This window comes from Hyperoodon ampullatus (assembly GCF_949752795.1).
Source record: "Hyperoodon ampullatus genome assembly, chromosome: 12".
NCBI classification, from domain to species: Eukaryota; Metazoa; Chordata; class Mammalia; order Artiodactyla; family Ziphiidae; genus Hyperoodon; species Hyperoodon ampullatus.
The window spans coordinates 71,106,324-71,131,461 of NC_136925.1; the positions used below are offsets into that span (position 1 = coordinate 71,106,324).

General features: G+C 35.4%; 1 protein-coding gene across 1 annotated transcript in view; it reads left to right on the forward strand.

Annotated features, from left to right (window-relative positions):
* ADGB (androglobin) overlaps window positions 1-25,138 on the forward strand; it is a gene marked incomplete at its 5' end in the record, with an annotated part of 145,298 nt that overhangs the window by 89,916 nt on the left and 30,244 nt on the right. The window contains 8 exons of the mRNA XM_079716363.1: window positions 3,549-3,684; window positions 4,311-4,448; window positions 6,187-6,280; window positions 7,996-8,130; window positions 8,670-8,823; window positions 13,070-13,257; window positions 19,654-19,838; window positions 23,739-23,935. Coding sequence (XP_079572489.1) covers window positions 3,549-3,684; window positions 4,311-4,448; window positions 6,187-6,280; window positions 7,996-8,130; window positions 8,670-8,823; window positions 13,070-13,257; window positions 19,654-19,838; window positions 23,739-23,935 — 1,227 coding nt within the window. The remainder of the gene's footprint in view (window positions 1-3,548; window positions 3,685-4,310; window positions 4,449-6,186; window positions 6,281-7,995; window positions 8,131-8,669; window positions 8,824-13,069; window positions 13,258-19,653; window positions 19,839-23,738; window positions 23,936-25,138) is intronic.

Here is a 25,138-nt window from a genome sequence, read left to right on the forward strand (position 1 = left end):
TCACCTGCTATTTGGAGTGACCATTTGCATTACCTAACTGGGTTTATCCAAAAGACACATAAACTTCTCAAGCCTTTATGGCAGGAGGTATTTTTCCAAGTTGGTGGGAGGCTCCCACCAAGGTTAGGTTCCTCCCCTTCCACAGAAACTGGGGGATTGGGGTGCTATCTTCCTTGATGATTACATTTCAAAGAGATGACTTCCCGGTCCTTGAGAAAGATATTCCTGGATCTTAAAGCTGGCAAGATACCTATTTAGCCTTTAAAAATATTTATATATATTTCAAAGAAGAAGGGAGAGAGAGAACTTAAAATTATAAGTTTTCTAAAGTGAATGCTCTAAGAAAAGGGAGGGGAACAGTCTCTTCCCTTATTTTCCATAAGGAGAATTGTCTTGTTTTGTTTAAACTGGTATTTGCCCTTACAGTTTCTTGTATCTTATCTGTCAACCCTACCTGGGAACAAATCACTCCCAGTTGAAAACCACTCACCTCGGGCATGAGCAATCTCCAAAAATCTGCCATGACTTACCTCTTTAACTAGTCTGATTGGTCCTGAAGTTAATTCTGTCCATCCAGTCCTCAAGGTGGTGGCTCTAGATGGTTCTTGGTGGTGGTCATAAGCTCTAAAAATAAACAAATAATCCAATTATCATATAACAAGAAAGCTGTAGTATCCAGTTCTACAGCTGGCCCTAAGGCCATAATTGGTAGTCAACATCTCTCCTCTACCACCTATTCTAGATTTCCCTTTCTTCCAGATGCTCTAGTTACTTGCCTGGTTGGTGCCCCAGACCTTCAATCTTGATGGGTACAGACCTTGATTTCCTTATTCTCATCAGGCTGAGATTGTTGTAATTAAGCATTCACTGTGGAAGCACCAAGAGGTGTCCCAGCAAATGCAGACATAATTCTTCTTGTCCCCATTATGTAGCAGAAACCTAGTTCCTCATGACAATCAGGATGAATTCTCCCACCACTCCATTATATTAGTTTCTTTTTTCCTGCTTGTCCACCAGGATGAGGATCACAAAGCAACTAGAAATATATCAGAGTTTAGGTTTATTGTAAATCATACTGTGTTCCCTGGTGAAAATATTTCCTGCTATCCACCCCCAGGAATTAGGTCCTCCAATACAGAAACTCCCTGTTGTGGGGACAGAGAACACTAATTATTGAAAATGGACCACTGGAAATAATGGTGAGAGAGGCCACTCCTACTTCTAATTTTTGAATCTCAGGCCAGTATATTATAGCTATTACAGTCATAGTACTGTGTATTGATCTTTGGTTTTATACAAATATTCTGTATTCTGGAGGATACTGCCTCAGTTTTGCTGGATGTCATCACCAGGCTGGCTTCTTAGCTGAGCCTTTTATATGCCTCTCCAATCTGCCAGGAATTTTATCAATCCTTTCTATGGTATATGTTAGGACCAGTGAGTCTCAAACATTCCCCAGTGATTAAATGTTCACTGTGTAACTTGATCCTTGGTCCAAGGGGAATGTTAGGCTGGATCCATGTCTCTGTAACCCCTAAGATAACAATGCTGGCAGAAGCACCAAATACAGGGAAAACAAACTCATATTTGAGGTAAGTCTCAATTCTAGTAAGGATGAATCACTACCCACCCCTCCTTCACAGAAGTCCACTGATATCAACTTGTCATGAAGTAACTGACTGTGCACCCCGGAGGATGATACCGTATTAAATAATGAGTCAGTTTTTGCGACCAACAGTTGAGACAGCTAAGCCTGGGTGAAAGAGAGCCCATACTGTTGGGCCCATTCATCATCACCATCTCTGCTATGAAGATTACATTTTTTTTTTTTTTTTTTTTTTTTTTTTTGCTGTACGTGGGCCTCTCACTGTTGTGGCCTCTCCCGTTGTGGAGCACAGGCTCCGGACACGCAGGCTCAGCGGCCATGGCTCACGGTCCCAGCCTCTCCATGGCATGTGGGATCTTCCCGGACCAGGGCACGAACCCGTGTCCCCTGCATCGGCAGGCAGACTTCAACCACTGTGCCACCAGGGAAGCCCTGAAGATTACTTTTGTATAGGCCTTTTGATGCTAGCCCAGATCTAATATGTAAGGGGTCTTTGTGCATGTATCACTTACACAAAAGGGAGCTATTTTGGTAATGAAACATCTCCATTTTATACTTGTATATTACACAGTTACGTGACATTTTTCAGAGAGCCATGCTCCATAAATCGATTCCAAATTTGTCTACTGTAAACAATTCTGGACAGATGAGGTGCATCACACTATAAGGATCCCATAGATAAGGACTCTCTCAGTAGTAAATAACATTTGTGCATTTGCTGGGAGGTGTTTCAGTGGCATGTTTACAACAGAATTGGACCAGGTGATCTTTCTTTCTTTCTTAGACAAAAGCCTAATCCTTAAGGGAAGAGAATTAAATGGCATGGTAGAGCCTCTCAAAGAAATGTGAAGGGAAAGGGGTTCTCCTCACACCAGAATGACTCCCCCATGGCTCAGGAAAAGAGAGAGAGGGAGAGGTATGACTGGCTGAAAGTCACCACAGATAGTGCCCCAGGAGCCTTACCTAGTTCACCAAGCACTTTACTCCCTGTGAACATGTAAATAGCTACAAGTAAGCAAGTAGGAATGTGCAGTGGCTGGTTGTTATTCCCAGTGGTATGACTGGATATATGGAATCCATCAGCATTTCAGGATAAAAGCCATGAAAAAAAAACTTGGAAGAAGGAATATGTGTTCTGGATGTGGTCTAAAAACCTTCCAGCGGTCCTCTTTGGTGAGATCAAGAACAAGTCAGCATCAGCACTTCCTGAATGAGGGTCAGTGGCTTGAGAAAAACCCCAGGAACAAAAGGAGAACACTCTTTAGGCAATGGTGCATCTTCAAAGCTTTTGACAACACGAAGGACAAAACTGCATAGAAAAACACACGTTTAGTGTTCACAAAAAGTGATTTACAAGAGTAGAAGTTTGAGTATGAATAAGTTTTCAGAATACTTAACCAATTTTTGTAGTTTATTTTTTCATGTACGTTTAAGTGTGATACATGATGAAAAAGTTATGGCTAAATAAATTTAAAAGAGCTTCTTCAATAGGAAGTAAATACTCATAAGTGACAAGAAAGTGATTAAAAACTTTGAGTGGCATATTTTCTTGAAGCACAGGAACTAATCGTGTGTCTTATAATGGGTGGCATCTTGGGATAAAATAAATCTGGTATTTAACTTGCTTAGGCATAAGAACCTTATTTTTTATCTTACACTCTATCTCCTCAATCCATTTAATGTTATATTTTAATTGAATGTACATTATAAACATTGTTGTGGTGATTAAAGCTTATTAAGTTAAAATTAGTCAAATGATAAATAATTTTCATCTCTTACCGGATGAGGGAGTCTGCAAAGAGTCTTCTGCTAGATGGTGTGTATATCTGAGAAATACATAGTTTTTATTTTTAGAGTATTTGAAGTTTTTTAGAGCCTCTCTGGCCAGGTAAGGGTATTTTCTTGATTTAAAAAATATACTAGTACATTTTATCTTTTTCAGGTTTTTCATATTTCTTTATGGCATTTAATGAAGAAAGCTCAAATAGCAAAACCTCTTCCCAACCTCAAATTTGCATTCCGTGCTATGGTTTTGGACTTGGACTTACTTGATTCTTCTTTGGAAGAGGCTTCTTTAGGTACTGATTAATTTTAGATATTTATGTGACAAAGGAATTCCTAGCCTTATATGGGCTAAATAATTTGATAAAAGTACACTAAAAATGTTTGTGGAGTAGGTAGAATGGGTCTATATTAACAGTTGTAGAGATCAGGCTATGCCCTGAGAAGCTCAAAAGGTTCCAAAGATCTGACGTGTGTCCCCTGTCCCACATACATCCAGGGCAGCCCAGAATTTCCCAGTTTTATATGTTCCTGACCTTAAAGAGCATGACGATCACTATCTAGACAGTAGCACTGGAGTAATTCCGGGAAGATTCTCTGATCTAAGTAACCCTCATTTCCTCTTCTTCCGATGTTCTAGTCCCACCATTTTAACATTTTCTTTCAATTTTAAAGAACCTTAATGCTACTTTCACATAGGAATCAATACTAGTTCACTAAAGTGTCAATATTTAGTGTTTCCCTTCTCCAGAATGTTTATATTCTAAAAAAGAACCACCTGCAGAAGGCAATGTTAAATATAACAACAAATCTATCGTTGTGGCACTTTATACATTAGAGGGCTTTAATAGTTAAAGGCAGTGAAAATTGGGGTAGAGATTAGATATAACTTTCAGTCCAAAGTTTGTTTTTCTCTTTCCAGCGGAATGGGTAGATGTTAAATATAATGTGCCAACAAGCGATAAAGAGTATTCTCCTGAGGAAGTAGCAGCAGCAATTAAAATTCAAGCCATGTGGAGAGGGACGTACGTCAGATTACTTATGAAAGCTAGAACACCAGGTATACTCTTTCAATCATTTATAAAATGAACTTGTATAAATAAGGATGGATATTTGTTTACACGCTAACAAAAAGCATTTTAGAGTCATTCTACTTTACAGCTCAGCTAATTCTTTTTAATTCTATCAGTATTGAATTTCCTTGAGTTCAGGATGCATGTCAGTACACTCATGCTTTTTGTTCCTGGAATATAGCGCAATGCCTGGCACAGACTGAGCACACAACAAATACTGGCTGAAAGAATGAATGAATGAATGATCAGCTGTATTTTCCCAATCTATCATGCATTCTTTAAAAAACAAGAAACTGGCCTTTTTCTCCATCCATCCCCTGTGCCTAGCAGAATGCTTTAGCAGTCAGTTTCAGCTAAGTCATAGACAGTTTTTACATTTCTAGACCATTTTTCAAAGAAGTGAATGAATGAATGAGTGAAAGAATAAATGAATTTAATGAAGAAGCTTCCATATATGCCTGTGGTGACATACATTTAGAAGGCATAAAATGCTTTTAAAGTATATTATTATATTTATTAAATCAAATATATTTGTGCATATGAAGTAAACAATTTCGTGAGGTCTATTTTAACAGCTCAAAATAATACACTGCAGAGGCAAAAAATTTATATTCAATTATTTTCATTCTGCAATTTTTGTTAACACTTTTAGAGAAAAAGCCTTGCCTCCAATAGAATTCTTTGAGTATTTTGAAACATTTTGTTGTAAAAATATCTCTGAAACATTTAATGAGAAATATCAAAATGTTCATCTAAGCAGTAAAAACTGCAGATACACAAGTGTAAAAAGAAACTATATTGCATAGTTTTGTGGTAGAAAAATATTGCTGTCGCTTGGTTTTTATATTTTTTCTATCAGAAAAAAATTAATTATAAATTCATCCAATTAAATATGTGATAAAATACACATGTTGTCCATATATGCTGTAAAAATTATATTCATACAATGATTTTTTTTCTCTTTATAAAGACAAAAATGAGCAGCTTAATAATATTTTAATAGCATTTGCATTCTTTCACTCAACACATATTTATTGAATAATTCTTGTGTGTACAGAACTGTTCTAGATTCTGGCCTTATAGAAAGAAATTAGTAAAACTGACAAGGTTTCTGCTCTGATAAATCTTGTGTTGTAGTGGTCACAGGCATATAGCAGAAAGTAAATATATTAAGATACTGATTTCAGATATGAGTAAGTACTGTGAAGAAATTAGGATAATTAGAAAAAAAGTCAGTTTCTGACATGTTAAATTTGAGGCACTTATTATGGATTTGCATTTTTCTTGCCAAATCACCTCTTAAGCTATTTGTGGATTATGCTTTAGATTAAGCTTCAGTGAGATCCTATTAGCCATTGTTTTTTAGAAAAATTGGATGGATTATTTTTTCTGACACAAGAGCTTTCATAAGGATTTTTTTGGGTGTGATAAATGATCTCTCATTGTAAATGCTTTGATGAGTATCTTCAATTAGATCAAAGAGCATTTTATAATTTTTAAACTAAAGATGAAGGGAAACAGCATAAAATTGTGAGCAGAGCTCTTGACTAGAGGTTCATAGCTTTATGTTTTAAACATGGTTTACTGCTAGTAAAGCTTCAGACTTTGGATATTACCTTACTGGTGAGTTTCAACTCCCTCACCTGTAAAAGGAGGGCTTAGAACAAAATGATCTTTCAGGCACCTTACAGCCTTGATATTGCTATTTTTTAATGTTATTTGTAGGCACAAAGGAAAATACCAGTGTTGCAGACACTCTTCAGAAAGCTTGGGCTGTACTGGAACAGAATACAGAACAGTATGCGATTTCTCTCTTAAGGTAAAGCAGTGTAATGATGTTTCTTATTGTAACCTTTCTTATTGTTTCTTACTGTAACCTAATGATGTACCTTTCTTAAGGTAAAGCAGTGTAATGATCTTACTATAAGTTCCAGTTCAAATGCTACTATATTTGTTGAGTTTTTCCTAATCGTCGCAGCTAGAAACATACCATTGCTTCTGAACTTCCACACTTCCTACTTTTTGTTTGTCTTCATTGCACTTATCTAATACCCTAAGCATAAAATCTCTGAGAAGCAAAACATAACCTCAACAGTTGACTTTGGGCAAGGCTCAGTTTTCCAATATAATTTTCTCTCTGTCCTAGGATGCGAAGTTAAAACTATATCTTTTGATTATGTCAGGGATATCTCTCTATGGGTCATTTAAGATATTCCACATGGTACATCAGGATTAAAAATAGTAGAATGTGTGATGGAAACAGTGAGAGTCTGGAAAGCCTTTAAATTGCACCCTTCTCTTAGAATCGTGGTGGGACCCACTGCACTCAGTTCCCTATGTGGCCTGCTTAGTTCCTGTACTGGCTCAGCCAGCTCCTGCATTTAGACTCAGCCAGCCCCCATATGATTGACAGGGGTACTCTGCATTGACTGACCATCACCTCATACTTCCTAGTGAGGGTGAGCAGGTTATTTATCAACCAAACTGGGACATTTTGACAGGGAACAAGGGAGCACTATTAATAATTATGCCAGGGATATGAGCCTAAACCAGGACTGCCCCAGAAGAACCAGAATATATAATCGACCTGGTCTTTGTTCTTGTCATTATTTTGAAAAGCTTTTAAAAATCCTTCCGAATATAAACCTGTCATTTTCCTCCCACCACCAAAGACCAGTGATCAAATGGAGCATGTGAATCCTATCCTCTGTGAGGATCTCTATGGCTCTGCTTCCCCGTGACAGTACAGTTGAGCCATCCACCTTCTGGAAGCCAAGAGCACCTCTAGCTCTGTCTAGACCTCTAACAGAGAACCATTCCTATGGTCATTATAGCTTCTGTCCCAGCTAATACCCAAGACATTGCATAAAAGACCTGAGATTCCTGGTGCTACTGAGGATGGGTCCGGTTCCTGGCAGAGTGGTAGGTACAGGACCTGGAGGATCTCTCTCACCACTTCCATCGTGTTCTGGAATATGCCACAGGCTTCCAGGGGTCAAACATGGAGAAACCTCAGTTGCACCAGAAATCATGTAGAAGGAAAACTCTGGCACTCTCCCCTTTTGTGGCCTCTGTTTTTTGGGGGTTTTTTAGTCTTTTTTTCCAAATCCATTCCTCACTTTAAACTCCATTCTAGTATTGAGTCTCCAGTCAACCCCAGACCTTCAGTGGCTTCCACCCAGTTTTATTGCTAGTTTGCCTGCTCCTAGTTTCATCACCCTTATAGGTTGAAATTTAGTGCTGATTTCCCATCTATAAATTTCAGTTACTCCTTAGATCATGAATTAGGTTCTCTCTTGACTAAGAACTTCAAATAACTTTGGGCACCTTTGATAGACATCATGGTTAATCTGGAATGGGCTCTCCTGCTTTGGTGCTGTGCACCACGAGCCCCCATTTGATGAAGGACTCAATCTAGCCAACAATGTACTACATTTGCTGTATGCTGTTCTTTTGTCTATTTCTTTTTTGTAAATAGAATTTATTTTAAAAGTTGTTTTGCCATTGGTACTTAAATTATTTTTAAATTTTTAGACTTATGTTTAAAAGTAAGTGCAAGTCTATGGAATCTTATCCATGCTATCAAGATGAAGAAACTAAGATTGCTTTTGCTGACTACACTGTGACTTATGCAGACCAGCCACCAAATACTTGGTTTATAGTATTCAGGTGAGGCTATCATATTGGCAAGTAATATCACTCTTAAGTGGCATGAAATATTCATATATACAGAGCTTTCTTTATGATAGTAGTAAAGGTATTAATATGAACGTTTAAGTTGCTTTCAGAAGTTAGTTAAAATTTCTTCCATATCTGCTATGCATAAATGAGATATTATAGAAATTTTTATTCATGTTTCTTTAAACAAAATATGAAGACTATGAAGTGTTAATTGTTAGATTTTTTATGAGTATGGTAAACATAATAAAATAAATTGATACTTTTTCCGTATATAAATAAATTTACTAATTTCGAAGCAATAGCCTATTAGGTAAGAGTCACAAACTACTTATAAATGGGATTTCTTAAAAGGTTTGCATTTGCATGACGAAATAGTGTATCAATAAGAATTTTAAAGGAAAACAGTATGCATGCTTTTAAGTTATTTGCAACTTTAAACGTATGTTTTTATTTCTTAGCATCAAACCTAATTTCAAACTTTCTTTATGATTCATATCAAGGGAAAGTTCATGCTTTTGTAATTACAGAGAAACATTTTTGGTTCCTCAAGATATGACTTTGGTTCCCAAAGTATATACTACCCTTCCAGTCTGTATGCTCCACGTTGTTAATAATGACACAATGGAACAAGTGCCAAAGGTATTCCAAAAAGTGGTGCCTTATCTTTACACTAAGAATAAGGTAGGTGTAAAATTTATTCTCCTCATATGATAGAATAGCAGTGAGAAGTCAGCACGCTGAGAGGTTCCAACAGAAGGTAGAACAGATGTGTTTTCAATCTACGTAACAGAGGAATAGGGTCCTGGTCTTTCTCCATAGAAGTCCCATGTATTTGACAGCAAAAGGTAATTAATGCGAGTGTTAGAACATTCATCTTTTAGCCCTCCTTCTTATCTTTTATCCAAAGAAAATATGACAAAAGGAAAAGTTAGAAATTCTCATTATTAAAATCATAAAATCATACAAACCCTCAAAATGAAAATGGAGGTAAAGAACACATTTATTCCTATCCCTAAACCAAACCAAAGCAGCAGGTTTTCTCAGTTTCCCAGTGGGTTTTTTATTCTATTCCTAAACGTGTCAGAAGATTGTGATTACACAGCCACTCGCCACCCCACCAGCCCCAGTCTTTTCCAGGGCTACCCAGATTCCTTCAAGAATAGACACTCTTGGCACATTACTCCTGCTGAATACAGACCCTGATGGTTGATGTCCATGCAAATCACGTTGCCTCTCTATTTACCTGAACCTCATTTTTGTGTTTCCAGTCATTTCTTCTAAGAGGGAAGCAGGATAAAAGATAGTGTATACCTGCACTGTAGATCAGGAGATCTCCTGTAGCTCTGATGTTCCATTCCTTAGTTGTATGGCTTTGAACCTCTTTATTTTTCTCTTCAAGCTGTGGTTGTGACTGACTTCTATAGTTCTATGCATTATTTTGTATAAATTTAGACATATCTACCTGATGAATACTGGGTTATAGGAATAAAAGATATAGAATATCACTCCTTAAAAGAACCCGATAGTTCTTTTGAGTTATTTTAAGAATTTTTTAAAATAAGACTTTATTTTTTAGAGTCAGCAAAATTGAGAGGAAAGTGCAGAGATAGCCCTTATACTCTCTTCTCCCCCACATGCACAGCCTTCCTCATTATCAACATCCCCTACTAGAGTGGTGCATTTTTTACAGTTGCTCATTTTACATTGACACATCATAATCACACAAAGTCCATAGTTTACATTATGGTTCGCTGTTTGTGTTGTACCTTCTATGGGTTTAGACAAATGTAAAATGACATGCATCCATTATTATGAGATCATGCAGAGTATTTTTACTGCCCTAATAATCCTCTGTGTTCCACTTATTTATCCACCCACCCCAAGCCCTGCCAACCACTGATCCTCTTACTATCTCCATAGTTTTGTCTTTTCCAAAATGTCATAAAGTTGGAATCATATAGTACATAAGAAAACTTTTCAGAGTTTTATAATTTTTTCCACACACATTTTGTACATATTTTGTTAGATTTATATCTAAGTATTTCAGTTTTGTGGATGCTAATGTAATTTGTTTTTAATTTCAAATTCTACTTGTTCACTGTTAAACTATTTTAGAGATTTTAGGAAACTTTTTAAAAATCAGGGCAATTAAATTTTTCATGAAATCATTTAATCCATTTATATCTATATATAGAGGTGTGTGGCTGTGTATAACTACTGTTAAAACTTTATTTTACTAATGAGTTTTTATACTATTTCATTATAATTTAAAAACCCATCTTTTATTAAAAGCTTATCATTTTTTTCTATTTTTCATGAGATACAAATTTTCTCAATAATGCAGTCTGATTTTACTAAATTTGAAGATATTATCAAATTGTAAATTGGACTTAAATCATTTTTAGTTTGTATTAAATTTTGCACATTTACTTCACATTTACATTTTATTAGAAAATCTGATAGACAATATTTTTGTGTGCAGTTATGTATATTTGGAGTTATATACTTAAATGTAATTTTTAAAAACTCAAAGTCTGTGCACCAATCTGTTATTTTTCTAATTGCTTTGAAAGAGTATTTATATTTCACTTAAAAATAGAAGAATTTGCCAGTAAAAGACAATTTCTATATATCAAACAGGTACTTAAAAACTGAATTTATTTGACCCTAATATAATTTGACCCTCCATACAACTCCCTTTTGCACTATATTTATTCTCCCTTATGTCCTAGTAAATAGCAATTTATTAAAAATTATAGCTTGGGAAATTTATTGATGAACCTTGCCTCTCTCCAGCAGAATATCTTGGGTTAAACCAAACACTATAAGAGATAACCAGTTCTTTGTTAACAAACTTGTCTTCACACCAGTAACAATTGATGGGCTATTTTCATAATGTCTGTTTGTCAAGTTTGGCCTAGATTTCCTTTTGAATATAAAAATTTTTTTCATTTGTGATTGGAAATCAAAAGTCCCAAAGATCCATATGAAAAAGATGATATCATTCAAAGGGAGACTCTATCAAGATCATAGATGTCATTAAATTCTAGAGACGAGCTCTTTACTTCACTAGATAAGTATACTAATATTAATCATATTAGCCATTGATACTTAATTTTTGTAGGGATCTTTAAGGATATTTAGTTGAACCACATAAGAATCTGATTCTTGTTTATATCTAGCATACTTTGGGTTTGGTTTGGGTTTGGTTTAACAACCCCAGTGAAGACCTCCCTTTCTAAACTTGAATTTGGGGGGTAGCTTTAAATGATGCATTTTGAGTCAATATGCAGAAAAACACTTTATCTCCATTTAACAATTATTTATAAACTGTAAATTTAGGATTGCAACAAGCATAGCCATTCCCTCTGTCAAATACCTCCTGTCTTCTAACCTCTCACTGTGGGTCTTTTTAGAATAAAATAGAGAGAATGAGGAGGAGAATATAGAGCTGTATGAATACAAGAATAGCTTCAGTCATCCTTCTTGTGGTATGGTTTTCCTTTCGTCACAATTCTTGATCTTTGAACATTTCTCCAAATTATCTAAGTCTCCTCTAAAATGTAGTTCCCAGAACTAAATGCAGCCTCTAAAGGGAATTCCAACCCATCTGAAGGAGGATCGTTACTCCATTGTTTTGTAGCCCATGATTGCATTCGCATTTTGGCACTTGCCAGGCATTTGACACATATGTAGCCTATTTTAGGTCAACTTTTTCTAACATATGTCCACAGAACTAGTGTCTAAGGTTAAAAAAAAACAACACCTGGTTACACAGTTAATCCTTTAGAATTGTTTGACATATATTTTTTCATAATTTTTCAAAGACCATAACCTGTGATTTGAAATACTTATCTATGAGGTTTCTCAGTACTCAGTACTCGGTTATTGTTACTCTTCTATTACAGAGTCTTGAGGTCAGTTTAGAGTCACCAGGTCCTCTCAAAATCCTATCACTGGTTTAGCTTTAGACTTTCACTTACCAGTATCTATCCTACCATTTTATAAACTTTTATTCCTCTCAAAATTGTTCTCTGAGTCTAGACAAACACAAAATCAGAGTCATGTAATTTTGTTTTGCTTCTTTAATAGATTAGTACCACAAGCCCAAATAATAACAAAAACAGCAATAAATCTGCACTTTGCTGATAAAAACACTTTAGCATACATGATTTATCTTCCTTTTCTTCTTGCCCCAATGTCTTGTGTATTTCTAATTTTTTGTTCCTGAAAATCTAGACACATTGGAGAGCTTCCTCTGCATCACAGAGCCACTGGAATACAAATCTATATTCTTCTGTCTTGTTAGAAGTGTATAGAATTATAAACTCAGAATTACTTTGAACTTTTGTCTGTTAGCACTTTCCCAGGTTCCTTAACTGTTTCTTTTCTCCAACCTAAAGAACTCATATCCAGGCTCACATCTGGGTTCCATGGAACCAGATCTGCTGCTAATTTGATAGCTTTACCTGCCAATGGTCATCCCAAGGGCACTACATTTCCATAAACTCTTCTGCCTTTTTCATCTCATATTTAGAAAGATGATACTGAGAAGACAGGGAAATCAAGTAGGAAGCTATTGGGCTGATCCAGGATGATATAATGATAAAAATCTGCCTTAGGAAGCATTAGGAGAATTAGCAGGAAATGTAGTAATCATCTACCACAGTTAAGCACTTTTTTTTATAGCTAGGGAACCATACAAACAAAAGTGTTAGAGTTTTCCATTTTCTCCAAAAACATGTAAGATAGCAATTTTCAAGAGGGATTTCAAAACATGCTAGTGATTTGTTGATTATCAATAGATTTTAGGATGTTTATGTATATTAAGATAATAAAGATTTTTAATACTGTGAAATCATCTATTGTACCTTTGAGAGACTAGTGACAATGTCTCTTACTTCTGTGTAATTCTTTTTTCCTGTAGAAAGGATATACATTCGTGGCTGAAGCATATACTGGTGATGTATATGTAACATCCTCACGATGGAAAATGCGCCTCATTGGTTCTTATCATCCACTCCCATGCCTGTCTCGAGATCCTCCATGTAATACCTTTGCCATAAAGGAAATCAGAGATTACTACATACCCAATGATAAGAAAATTGTATTCAGGTATGTGACAGAAAGGAAATGCATTCCTTTAAAAATATTAACAATTTTTGTATTAAATAATTGACTTTAAATTTAAATATTTTATTTTAAATATTAATATTATCAAAAATAATAAATTTTCTGTAAAATCCTGGGTGAATTTTGAACTTCACTTTTATACTCTTTTGGAAACAACATAGAGAGTAATGTGATTATATAAATGTTATATAAGATCAAGCTTATGTTGCACATAATGGTTACTTAGTCCTCATCGTATTTGACTTTCATTGAACATCCTTGATAACACTCTTCCCTCTTTTTACTCTCTCCTTGTTCTGTTCCATCTCTAACTCTTCTCTTGTGTAGGTTTCTCCTTATCTGCCAACTCATCCTTCTTTTCATACTTATATATTCTCCATGAATAGCCTCATCATGGACTCCACTCTCTTTCATTAATCAGCCCTTTTGATTCTCATTCCCTTATACCTCTCATCTCTATGCCCTCCTCTTTATTCTCAATGTCCTCCACTACTTCAGGGCCTCATTATATTTTGTCTATAGAAATGCTGTGTCCATGTCTACATTATATTCACTCTTCATTTTTAACTATTTCTCTCTCTCTCTCACCTTATTCATTTACATATCCATCCTTTACTACCAGAGTAGCTACCTTTCTAACAAACATATTTAAATATGTGATTTCCCTTCTTTAAACTTTTGGACAACTTTCCATTGGCTGTAAAGTAAAATCCAAACCACAAACACTCCTGCCCAGCCTCCCAACACATGGTGCACTCTCTTGATGGAGCTATGGACCAACTCCTGACATACTTGTAATGTGATTTTATCTTGCCCATGCCTTTCCTCTTATCTTGTTATATCCTGTCTCCATTTCTCCACCTAGCAAAATTTATCACTTTTAAGGATCATTTTCAACAGTCAAACCTTTTATACCCAAACCTCCAAATATAACTAGTTAGTCCTGGTCGTGTTTCAATAGTCTTTGGTTCTTTCTGAGAATGTGACATATCAAATTTTATCTGGTTAATGTCACATCCACCTCCATGAGAATTAACACTTATTGGAGGCAGGAACCATGTCTTATCAATACAGGATGTATTGATATATGCCTGATACCTAGTTAGCCTTCCTTAAATATTGTTAAATGTTCATTAAATGTTGTTATTAAATGAGTCGTTAGAATACTTGTCTTCTCTTTTTCATATATTTTTTCTATGCAGAAAGTTTGGCAAATATGTAAATATATTATTAAGGAAATAAAAATCACACATAATCAAACAACCTAGAAACAATCATTGTTAGTATTCTATTGTATTTTCTTAGAATGTTTTTTCTAGTCACCATTTAACATTATTAAAATCATAACATAATTAAAGTTTTATATTCTGACTTTTTACTTAACATTATAGTGTTAACATTTCCCAATGCCATTAAGACGTTTTGTGAACGCTTTTTCATGATTATCTAATAATTATTCATATGAATATACAAGTGTTTTGGTTATTGGTTATTCCCTGTTGTTACAAATTTCCCTTTCTACTTTTACTATAGTATTAATAGAGATATGATGGGCATATTTTATTGTAAATATTAAAGAAAATTTCTGATTAATGTCTAAAGATTTATTGTTTTAAGGAGATTAACTATTTTAAAGATACCATACATATTGGTAAATTGGTTTTCAAAAGTAAAACCCAAGTCTTTTTGACAGTATAGGCACAAATAATAATTCATTGTATTCTGGCTGATTTTTCTGTATAATTCATATTTATTTGTTCCTTAAAACCTTTTTCTCTTTAACAAACATGCTCACATTTTTTGGAAAGAAAGATAAACAACAACAAAACTAAATTACAGAACATTATATACAGTATATCCCAAGTATAGTTTCTTTTTTTTTTAAACATCTTTATTGGAGTATAATTGCTTTACAATGGTGTGTTAGTTTCTGCTTTATAACAAAGTGAATCAGTTATATATATACATATGTTCCCATATCTCTTCCCTCTTGCGTCTCCCTACCTCCCACCCTCCCTATCCCACCCATCTAGGTGGTCACAAAACACCGAGCTGATCTCCCTGTGCTATGCCACTGCTTCCCACTAGCTATCTATTTTACGTTTGGTAGTGTATATATGTCCATGCCACTCTCTCACTTTGTCACAGCTTACCCTTCTCCCCCCCCATATCCTCAAGTCCATTCTCTAGTGGGTCTGTGTCTTTATTCCCATCTTACCCCTAGGTTCTTCATAACCTTTTTTTCTTAGATTCCATATATATGTGTTAGTATACGGTATTTGTTTTTCTCTTTCTGACTTACTTCACTCTGTATGACAGACTCTAGGTCCATCCACCTCACTACAAATAACTCAATTTCGTTTCTTTTTATGGCTGAGTAATATTCCATTGTATATATGTGCCACATCTTCTTTATCCATTCATCTGTTGATGGACACTTAGGTTGCTTCCATGTCCTGGCTATGGTAAATAGAGCTGCAGTGAACATTCTGGTACATGACTCTTTTTGAATTATGGTTTCCTCAGGGTATATGCCCAGTAATGGGATTGCTGGGTCGTATGGTAGTTCTATTTGTAGTTTTTTAAGGAACCTCCATACTGTTCTCCACAGTGGCTGTATCAATTTACATGCCCACCAGCAGTGCAAGAGTGTTCCCTTTTCTCCACACCCTCTCCAGCATTTATTGTTTCTAGATTTTTTGATGATGGCCATTCTGACAGGTGTGAGATGATATCTCATTGTAGTTTTGATTTGCATTTCTCTAATGACTAATGATGTTGAACATTCTTTCATATGTTTGTTGGCAATCTGTATATCTTCTTTGGAGAAATGTCTATTGAGGTCTTCTGCCCATTTTTGGATTGGGTTGTTTGTTTTTTTGATATTGATCTGCATGAGCTGCTTGTATATTTTGGAAATTAATCCTTTGTCAGTTGCAAATATTTTCTCCCATTCTGAGGGTTGTCTTTTGGTCTCGTTTATGGTTTCCTTTGCTGTGCAATAGCTTTTAAGTTTCATTAGGTCCCATTTGTTTATCTTTGTTTTTATTTCCATTTCTCTAGGAGGTGGGTCCAAAAGGATCTTGCTGTGATTTATGTCATAGAGTGTTCTGCCTATGTTTTCCTCTAAGAGTTTGATAGTTTCTGGCCTTACATTTAGGTCTTTAATCCATTTTGAGTTTATTTTTGTGTATGGTGTTCCAAGTATATTTTCTTATGTTTATAGTTGTTTATATACAGGTAAAATTTTAGAGAAAATACTAAACAAAAGCACAGAAACTGAGGGCAATAAAAGGGTTGAAGAATTCTCTTTTTAATCTATCTGCTTCTTGTAATATGTTTGCATACTGCCTATTAGAAGAAATCAAAAAAAAAAAAATGGAGAGAAGGAAGGAAATGTGCCAGTAACTAAAAATAACAATTGTGATAAAGTATTTTAACTACTATGATAGGAAACCATTGTATCACACAGCAGGGCCACTATTAGACTCAGTGATATTGAACCCAATACCTAAATTAGTCATAGCAGCTGGTCCTACATCTGTCAGGATGAGTTGAGAGGAAGGTGAGGAGAGAACTGCTTGCCTAGCACATGTAAAAATTCAGAAATTAGAGAGAATATGACCTTTTCAGTATGACCTTTGTTTTGTTTGCAAAATGGGGTTCTAGGGTGCTATAGCAAGAAGTAAGACCCAGATGTTGGCAGGGCCCTTTCCTGAAGGGCCTCAAGGCAAGAAGAGATTCAGATTTTACCATAGAGGCACTGAGATGCTTTGGAGGATTTTAAGAAAAATGGCATTAATAGACTTGTGTTAAAACATTATGTCTGCAACGTATGAATTGAAAAAGTACTCTAAATATAATTTCTAAGAACAGAAAAAATGTTAGAACCTTATTGTTATGAAATTATATGTAATCATAAAAGGTACAAAACATGAAAAAAAAAAAAAGGAAAAAAAGCTCACTCGGAAGACTGCAGTGTGTTGAATGGATGAAGGGAAATATAACTGGAGACGGGGAAACCAGCCAGGTAGAAGTTGCAGAATAACACAGGTGTGTGATCATGGCAAGTGAAATAAGTCAGTGTATTTGTTTGCTAAGGCTGCCATAACAAAGGCCCACAGACTGGCAAAGTAGGTGGCTTAAAGAACAGAAATTCTGACTGCTAGAAGTCTGAGATCAAAGTGCCAGCTGGATTGATTCCTACTGAGGGCTGAGAGGGAGAAAATACTCCATGCTTTCTGCTAGCTTCTAGGGGGTTCTGGTCATTGGCATTCTTTGACTCGTAGATTTACCACCCTGGTCTTTGTGTTCCTCTTCACGCACCATTCTCCCTGTGTCTCTTTTTCTCCAAACTTCCCCTTTTCATAAGGACCTCATTTTAACTTGATTATCTCTGGGAGATAACATCCCTAAGAATGGTGACATTGTGAGGGGCTGGGGGTTAGGACTCCAGCATGTTTTTGAGGGGGACACAATTTAACCCATAACAGGCAGTGACAATGAATCTAGAGGGACGAGAAAGGATTTTAAGGTACCAAGGAAGTAAAATTGAGAGCGTTGGTTGATTGGGGTTTGACTTGGGGAACTGTTGGACAGTAAGTGTCATTTACTTAGTTAGAGGTTACAGGAAGAGAACCCTATTGGCTGGTTGGGCAACAGAAAGACAATAATTTTTTTTGTTTTTGTTTTTGTTTTTTTTTTTTTGGCTGCACTGAGCCTTCCTTGCTGCGTGCAGGCTTTCTCTATTTGCAGCGAGCGGTGGCTACGCTTCGTTGCAGTGTGCGGGCTTTTCATTGTGGTGGCTTCTCTTGTTGCAGAGCACAGGCTCTAGGCACACAGGCTTCAGTAGTTGCAGCACAAGGACCCTAGAGTGTGCAGGCTTCAGTAGTTGTGGCTCGCAGGCTCTAGAGTGCAGGCTCAGTAGTTGTGGTGCACGGGCTTAGCTGTTCTGTGGCATGTGGGATCTTCCCGGACCAGGGATCGAACTCGTGTCCCCTGCATTGGCAGGCGGATTCTTAACCACTATGCCACCAAGGAAGTCCTAATTCATTTTTAGGTGTTAAACATGGTAGACCAGTGAAATGTCCAAGGGATACTGCATAGGGGACTCGGGCTGGAGACACAGATTTGGAACTCATTATTCTGTTTCTGCCCATGGAAGTGCCCAGGAAAGTTTGTACAAAGAGAGTCAGATCCAGGACAGAATATTAAGATTCTCTGATACGTATGGGAATGTCAGTGTGAGAGAAGTCTAAAAGTAGGACCCCCGAAATAGGAGGTACAAAAGTTATTATGCTCATGGGGAAAAGTTTTTGAAGAAAGAGAAAATGAGGGTTGATTTGACTTTGTCAGATTCTCCTAACAGTTCAGGAAGATGAGAACTGAGGTTTCTATAGGGTGGTGACAAGGTGCTTGACACCATGGCAAGAGCAAGTTTAGCACCTTGGTTGGGGGCAGAGTGGAGTGCTGTGAGCGAGTGGGAGGTGATGAGCCGAGGACAGTGGAAGTTGACAACTCTCCTTAGATTGTTAGCTGGGGAATAAAATAGAGCCGAGACTGATCAACAGGGTTGACTGAAGATTTTTTTTTTTTTTTTGGTTTGTTTTTTGTTTTGTTTTGATCTGTTTTTTAGTGGGTGAGAACTGCACAGGTACAAAAGCCAATATCAAGGAGAAATAAAGTGGGGAAATTCAAGATACAGAAGAGAGAAGATAGAAGAGCAAATTTCTAGAGAAATTGAAAGTTCATAGGGTGCTGAACATTTGCAAAGATTCACCTAAAGTAGGAAAGAACCTCTACAAAACAAGAAACCTCTTAGACTGCATTAAGGGAGGAGTTGGGAAGGAATCAGACTGCACATTTCCAGTCTTTTTTGCAAGAGGTTCCCAACCGGCTTGGTTAAAGGGTGAGAGCACAAGCAACAGATACTACTTCTGACTTCTCTGTATTTTTGTGAAAGAAAATACTGTTAACAGTATTTAACAAACACTGTTAACAATGAGGTTTTGAAAGCTACTGCCAGTTGTGCTCTTTGTCCCACTAGAGAGGAGGGCATAATGGAAAGGTTTCATGTGGCAGTAGTTTGCAATCTATCAAGTTTTATAAGTGAGTGCTTATTATATCTAAGTAAAAAGTTACATTTCCTGTTTGGGATATGATGATAATAAACATCCTATATTTAACTTCATTTTAGCACAGCATACTGGGCTCTTTTGCCAAAGTCTATAATAGCACTAATATTTCCAGGATTTTAACTGACTTTATAAAGTGGTTTTACTTGTAGATTATGATATCAGCAAATGATACAGTTTCTTTTAGCTATTTGAAGGAAAGACCAGCATACTTGTTTATAAAGGTGAATGTTTTTCTTTATAGGTATTCAGTTAAAGTTGCATTACCACATCCTGTTACAATACAGGTACGCACATCCAAACCAGATGCATTCATCAATCTACAGATACTAGAAAATGAAGAAGTTATTGTGAGCTCCACTGGGAAGGGCCAAGTTATCATTCCAGCAATTAACCTCTTGGGGAATGAGAAAGCCTTGAGCCCCCAGTGTAAGTATGGCTTTTAGAATTGGTTATTTAGATTCATAAACAGATATTTATGTTTATGTAACTGATTTTCTAAATGTTTTAAGATAAAATAGCAAGTAAACATTTAATTGCTAAAATTTGATATCATAATGGGAAATATTTTTAAAAAACTATTGCTTTTGTGTGCTAAATTCATCTCTGAAGATCAATAGATTTGTTATAACTGTACTTTAAAGACTTTATTACCTGAACCTTCTTAGACTTCTGAATAAGACATAGATTTTTATTACTTTGAAAACTTTTTTTTACTTTTATTCCCAATTCATTATTTTTAGAAAATATTCTACTTATTAAAATTAACAGAAACTTTGAAGTTATTACTTGCAATGGAATAGTCACAGGAGCTTTTAATAAACAAATTATTTCTGAAATAATGGACAACAGTGATACTCTGAGATATACTCAGTTTTTTTTTTTTTTTTTTTTTTTTTTTTTTTGCGGTATGTGGGCCTCTCACTGTTGTGGCCTCTCCCGTTGTGGAGCACAGGCTCCGGACACGCAGGCTCAGCGGCCATGGCTCATGGGCCCAGCCGCTCCGCGGCACGTGATATCCTCCCGGACTGGGGCACAAACCCGCATCCCCTGCATCGGCAGGCGGACTCCACCACTGCGCCACCAGGGAGGCCAGTGCTGAATTTTTTTTTTTTTTAATCTGAGTATATATAATTTTCTGAACATGTATATGTATATATTAGATAAATGCTTAGAAGTAGAACTCTTGGGTCATTGGGTACATGCAGTAGTGATTTAGGTAGATTTTGTCAAATTGCCCTCCATTGAGTTTGTGTAAATTTACCTTCTTTTATCCATACTCCCCTGAATGACAGTAAGATATCATATTTCTTGGTTTTTCATATTTCTTCATTTCAATTTTAATGCTAAAAAGATGTATTTATATTTCACTTATCATTAATGAGGTTTAAGCATATTTTTATATATCTTATATATCCTCCTTTAATAGTTCCTTCTTTGAAAATTTTTTTGAATGTTTTGCTCATTTTCTATTGGAATTAGTTGTTTTTCTTCTAATTTACGTGTACATTATCATATATTAAGAAAAAATGTTTCCCTTTTTTGTATTTGTTTCCAATATTTTTGATAACAAGTGGGTTATGAATGAATAACTAAATGTCTGAAGGAAGTAATGAAGGAATTCACAAGGATAGGGACTTTGTGTCATTCATTGTTAATTTTTTATTGGATGGTAATTTACATATAGCAAGAAGTGCAAATCTAAGTTGATGAGTTTTGATAAGTGCAATGTACCAGTATGCCTCATACTCTTAACAAGGTATAGAACATTTCTATTACCCAGAAAAAGTCCCTCAATCTATTTCCATTCAATTTCCCAATCCCCAAAGAGGAAACCACTGTTCACATTTCCATAACAATAAACTAGTTTTGTCTCTTCTAGAACTTCATGAAATTGGAAAACTGTAAATACTCTTTTGGCCCTGGTATCTTTTGCTCAGCATAATGTTTTTAAGATACTTCCATGTTTTTGCTACTCCATTCCTTTTTATATTACTAAGTATTAGTCCATTGTATGGATAGACCACACAGTTTATTGCTTTAGATTTTAACTGGAATTGTATTAAACTTGGGAAACATTGGCATCTTAACAAAACTGAGTTTTCTGGTCCATGAACACAGAATATCTTTAATTTCTCTCAACGATGTTTTAAACCTTCAATGTACAGATTTTACAGATAGTTTATTAAATCTATACCTAAGTATTTTATTTCTATAGGAGCTCCATTTAGGACTAAGAATACACATAAATTTTATCATTTGATAGCTATATTCATTTACTAGGGCTGCTGTAGCAATTTACCACACACTGGGTGGCTTGAAACAACAAAGATGTACTCTCTCACGGTTCTGGGAGGCAGAAGTCCAAAATCAAGGTATTATCAGAGCCATTTCTCCATCAAAGCCTCTATGAGAGAATCCTTCCTTGCCTCTTCTAACCATCGTTGGCTCCTGGTATTTCTTGGCTTGTGAGAGTATATCTGTGCCAATGTCTGCCCCTGTCTTCACATGACTTTCATTCTGTGTATCTGTGTCTTCTCCTTTTCTCTTTTAAGGATGCTTATCATAGGATTTAGGGTCCTCTTTAATCCAGGTTGATCTCATGGTGGAATCCTTACCTTAATTATAGCTGCAAACACCCTTTTGTCAAATGAGGTTACATACTGAGGTTCTAGGTGGACATATCTCTTTGGGGGGTGTCACTATTCCACCCACTACAATATTGTACCATGGGTCACTTAGCCTCTGTTCAGTTTTTTTTCTTTATTCTTTGCTTCCATTTAGATCATCTCTATTGCTTATTTTCAAGTTTACTAACCTTTTCTAAATTTGAAAATGTTTAAGTCCATCCAGGAACGTCTCATTTCAGTTATAGTCAGCTCTAGAATTTCTTTTTATTTTTTATATAGTTTATTTCTCTGTTAATATTCACCATTTTTTCTTTCATTAGGTCAACCTTTTCCCTTAAATCCTTAAACACATCTTTAATCACTATTTTAAAGTCCTTGCTTGCTAAGTCCAACATCTGTGTCAGCTCTAAGGGTATTTCTATTGACTTTTTTCTATTGGTTACATTGTGCACTGTCCATTGTATCTGCTATGTTACCAAGACTCTAGATTATGCTGTCTTCATCAAAAGAGTGTTGAATTTTGTTCTGGCAGACAATTTATTGACAGTTTAGCTTAATCCTATCAAAACTTTGTTCTAAGCTTCCTTAAGTCAGGTCTAGAGTTTCCATTACTCCAGGGCTAGGGTAACTCTAAAGAATAGCCTTTGTTGAGTTTCAGCTGAATGCTCTGTGTTTTCATTAAATTTTCTTCATTTTGGCAGAACTCCAATGTCTCTCAACACTGCAACCTTCAGACTCTCCATTAAGCTCACAATCTTCCAGTAATGTCTACCAGGCATCGTTAGGTATTTGTACAAACGAAGTTTAAAATTCAGCGAAAGACTCAAGTAGACCCCTATGCATATTTGTGAGTTCCTTTGCTGCTCAGATGCCTGCTTTCTGGTACCCTGCCTCACAAATTCTAATTGTCTCAGGAGCCTCAAATTCCAATCTTTGCTTCCTAAATCTGACAACACAGCTGTTCACTGTTTGAACTCTATTTCCCTGTGCCATGGGTAAGAAGATCCTCATGGGCAGAAATGTGGGGAAGTGGAGAGATCATCTTGAATGTTGCCCTTCTCTCAAGGATCACAGTCCTGGGCTGTCTATTGTCCTCCGGCTTAAAACAGTTGTTTTATGCATTTTGTCCAAATTTATCATTTTTATGGTATAAAAATTAATCCAATGCCCATTATTCTGTCATGGTTGGAATCTGAATTTCCCTGTGTACTTCACTTATGTTTCCTCAATACATGTTTGATGAATTAATTAACATCCAGCACATATCTATTTGTATCCCTTCCAATGGTACTTACATTATCTGTTAATTAAGAAATAATGAATGTAAAAATTAAAAATTACAGTAACATACACACACATAGTATTAAACGCTGAAGAAGTCAGAGTGTGTGGTATTAGTTTATTGTCATTCGAGAGGCACAGAATGTATGAGAAATTGTTGAATTGGTGTATAATCTTTTATCAATCAGTGGTTGCTCAGAATATGCATTGCTCTATGCAAGTCTTATACCATTACACTAAGTTTCTTTAAGACCAGAATATTTCCAAGAAGCCAGTGATGTTTGTTTTTATCTCATTAAAACAAAACAAATTGACCTGTCCCTTTGACTGTTCTATAAGGATATAACTAAATAACACAGTCAGTAATAACTATGCATTCCACATATCTTAACTTAATCCTAATATTTCTCATATTCAGCTAGCAAGCAAATTCTTTCAACTCATGCTTCATTCAAGAAAGAGCAAGAATTTTACCTTAAGAAGAAATCTGCCCCAGGAGGTCAGAAATCCTATAAAAGACCTGGAAGTACAATAGTAGACACTGGTCAGCCTATTTTGGATGAGGAAACTATCTGTGTACCCACTATTGAAGAAAATGCTAGCACACCACAGCAGGTAATTTACATTTAAAAGAATTATTTAATGGTACTGCTCATAAAAATTTAACATAAATTGCAACAACTATTTTCCTAAAAATTGTTCATGTATAATACTTTTTATATGTAGTGCCACCAGTGTATAACCAGAATTGAAGAATTATTGAAAATTTTCTCTGTGCCAAGATTTTAAAATATGTGACAAATTTAATTTTTACACTAACCCTATAATGTAGATGTTATTATCTTACATTACATATGAGTTAGTGGTTATGAGACTTTGAAAAAGGTCATATATTAAGAAAAACATATTTGCATGTGCCTTAAATTGAAGAAATAAAGGACAATGCATATAATTTAAGGCAGCAAAATAAAACATGATTTATCCATTGAAAACCAAGAAAATAAATTAATTAATTAAAAGAAATAAAAACAAAATGCCAAAAATAAATCCTAATATGGCAGTAATTAAAATAAATGCAAATGGATTATTAATCAATTAGAAGGATAAAATTTTAAGGTTAGATTAAAAAATAAGATCCAACTGTAAGTAGTCTAAAGGTGACACTTTTAAACAAAATAGCACAGAAAGTTTAAACTTCAACCAAAAGAGAGCTGTGATGATATTTTAATATCTCAATACATAGGATTCATGGGGCATATTATATAAAAATAAAAGGAAAAATAAATCAGTATGACCATAACTGACATATAGGCACCTCACTGCCTAGACTCAGTAAATAAAAAGCAAAACTATGAGAGCTGTAGAGAAAAATAAGTTAACAATTGAGTTGAATATTTTAACACATACCTTTCAGAAGCAAGTAGATCAAGCTGAAAAAATATATTTGATCATTAGGATACGAAATATTAAGTATAAGCTTAACCTTTTAGATATCTATACAGAACACTCCACCTAATAGAAGAGAATATACTTTTTCATAGAACACACAGGAAGCCTCAATAAAAACCAAACTATACTGTGTAAATGTTATCTGAACATAATGCAATAGTAATTAGTAATTAACTGCTTAAAATCCCATAAATGTGAAAACACAGTGAAATATACTAAATAATTCTTTAGTTAAAAAAAAATTATTAAAAAAGAAACTATTAAATACAAAGGACTCCATAAAAATAAAAAACTACAAATCAAAATTTGTAAGCCACATCTAAAGTAGCATTCAGTGGAATGTTGACTTTCAAATTAATTCGTCAGAAA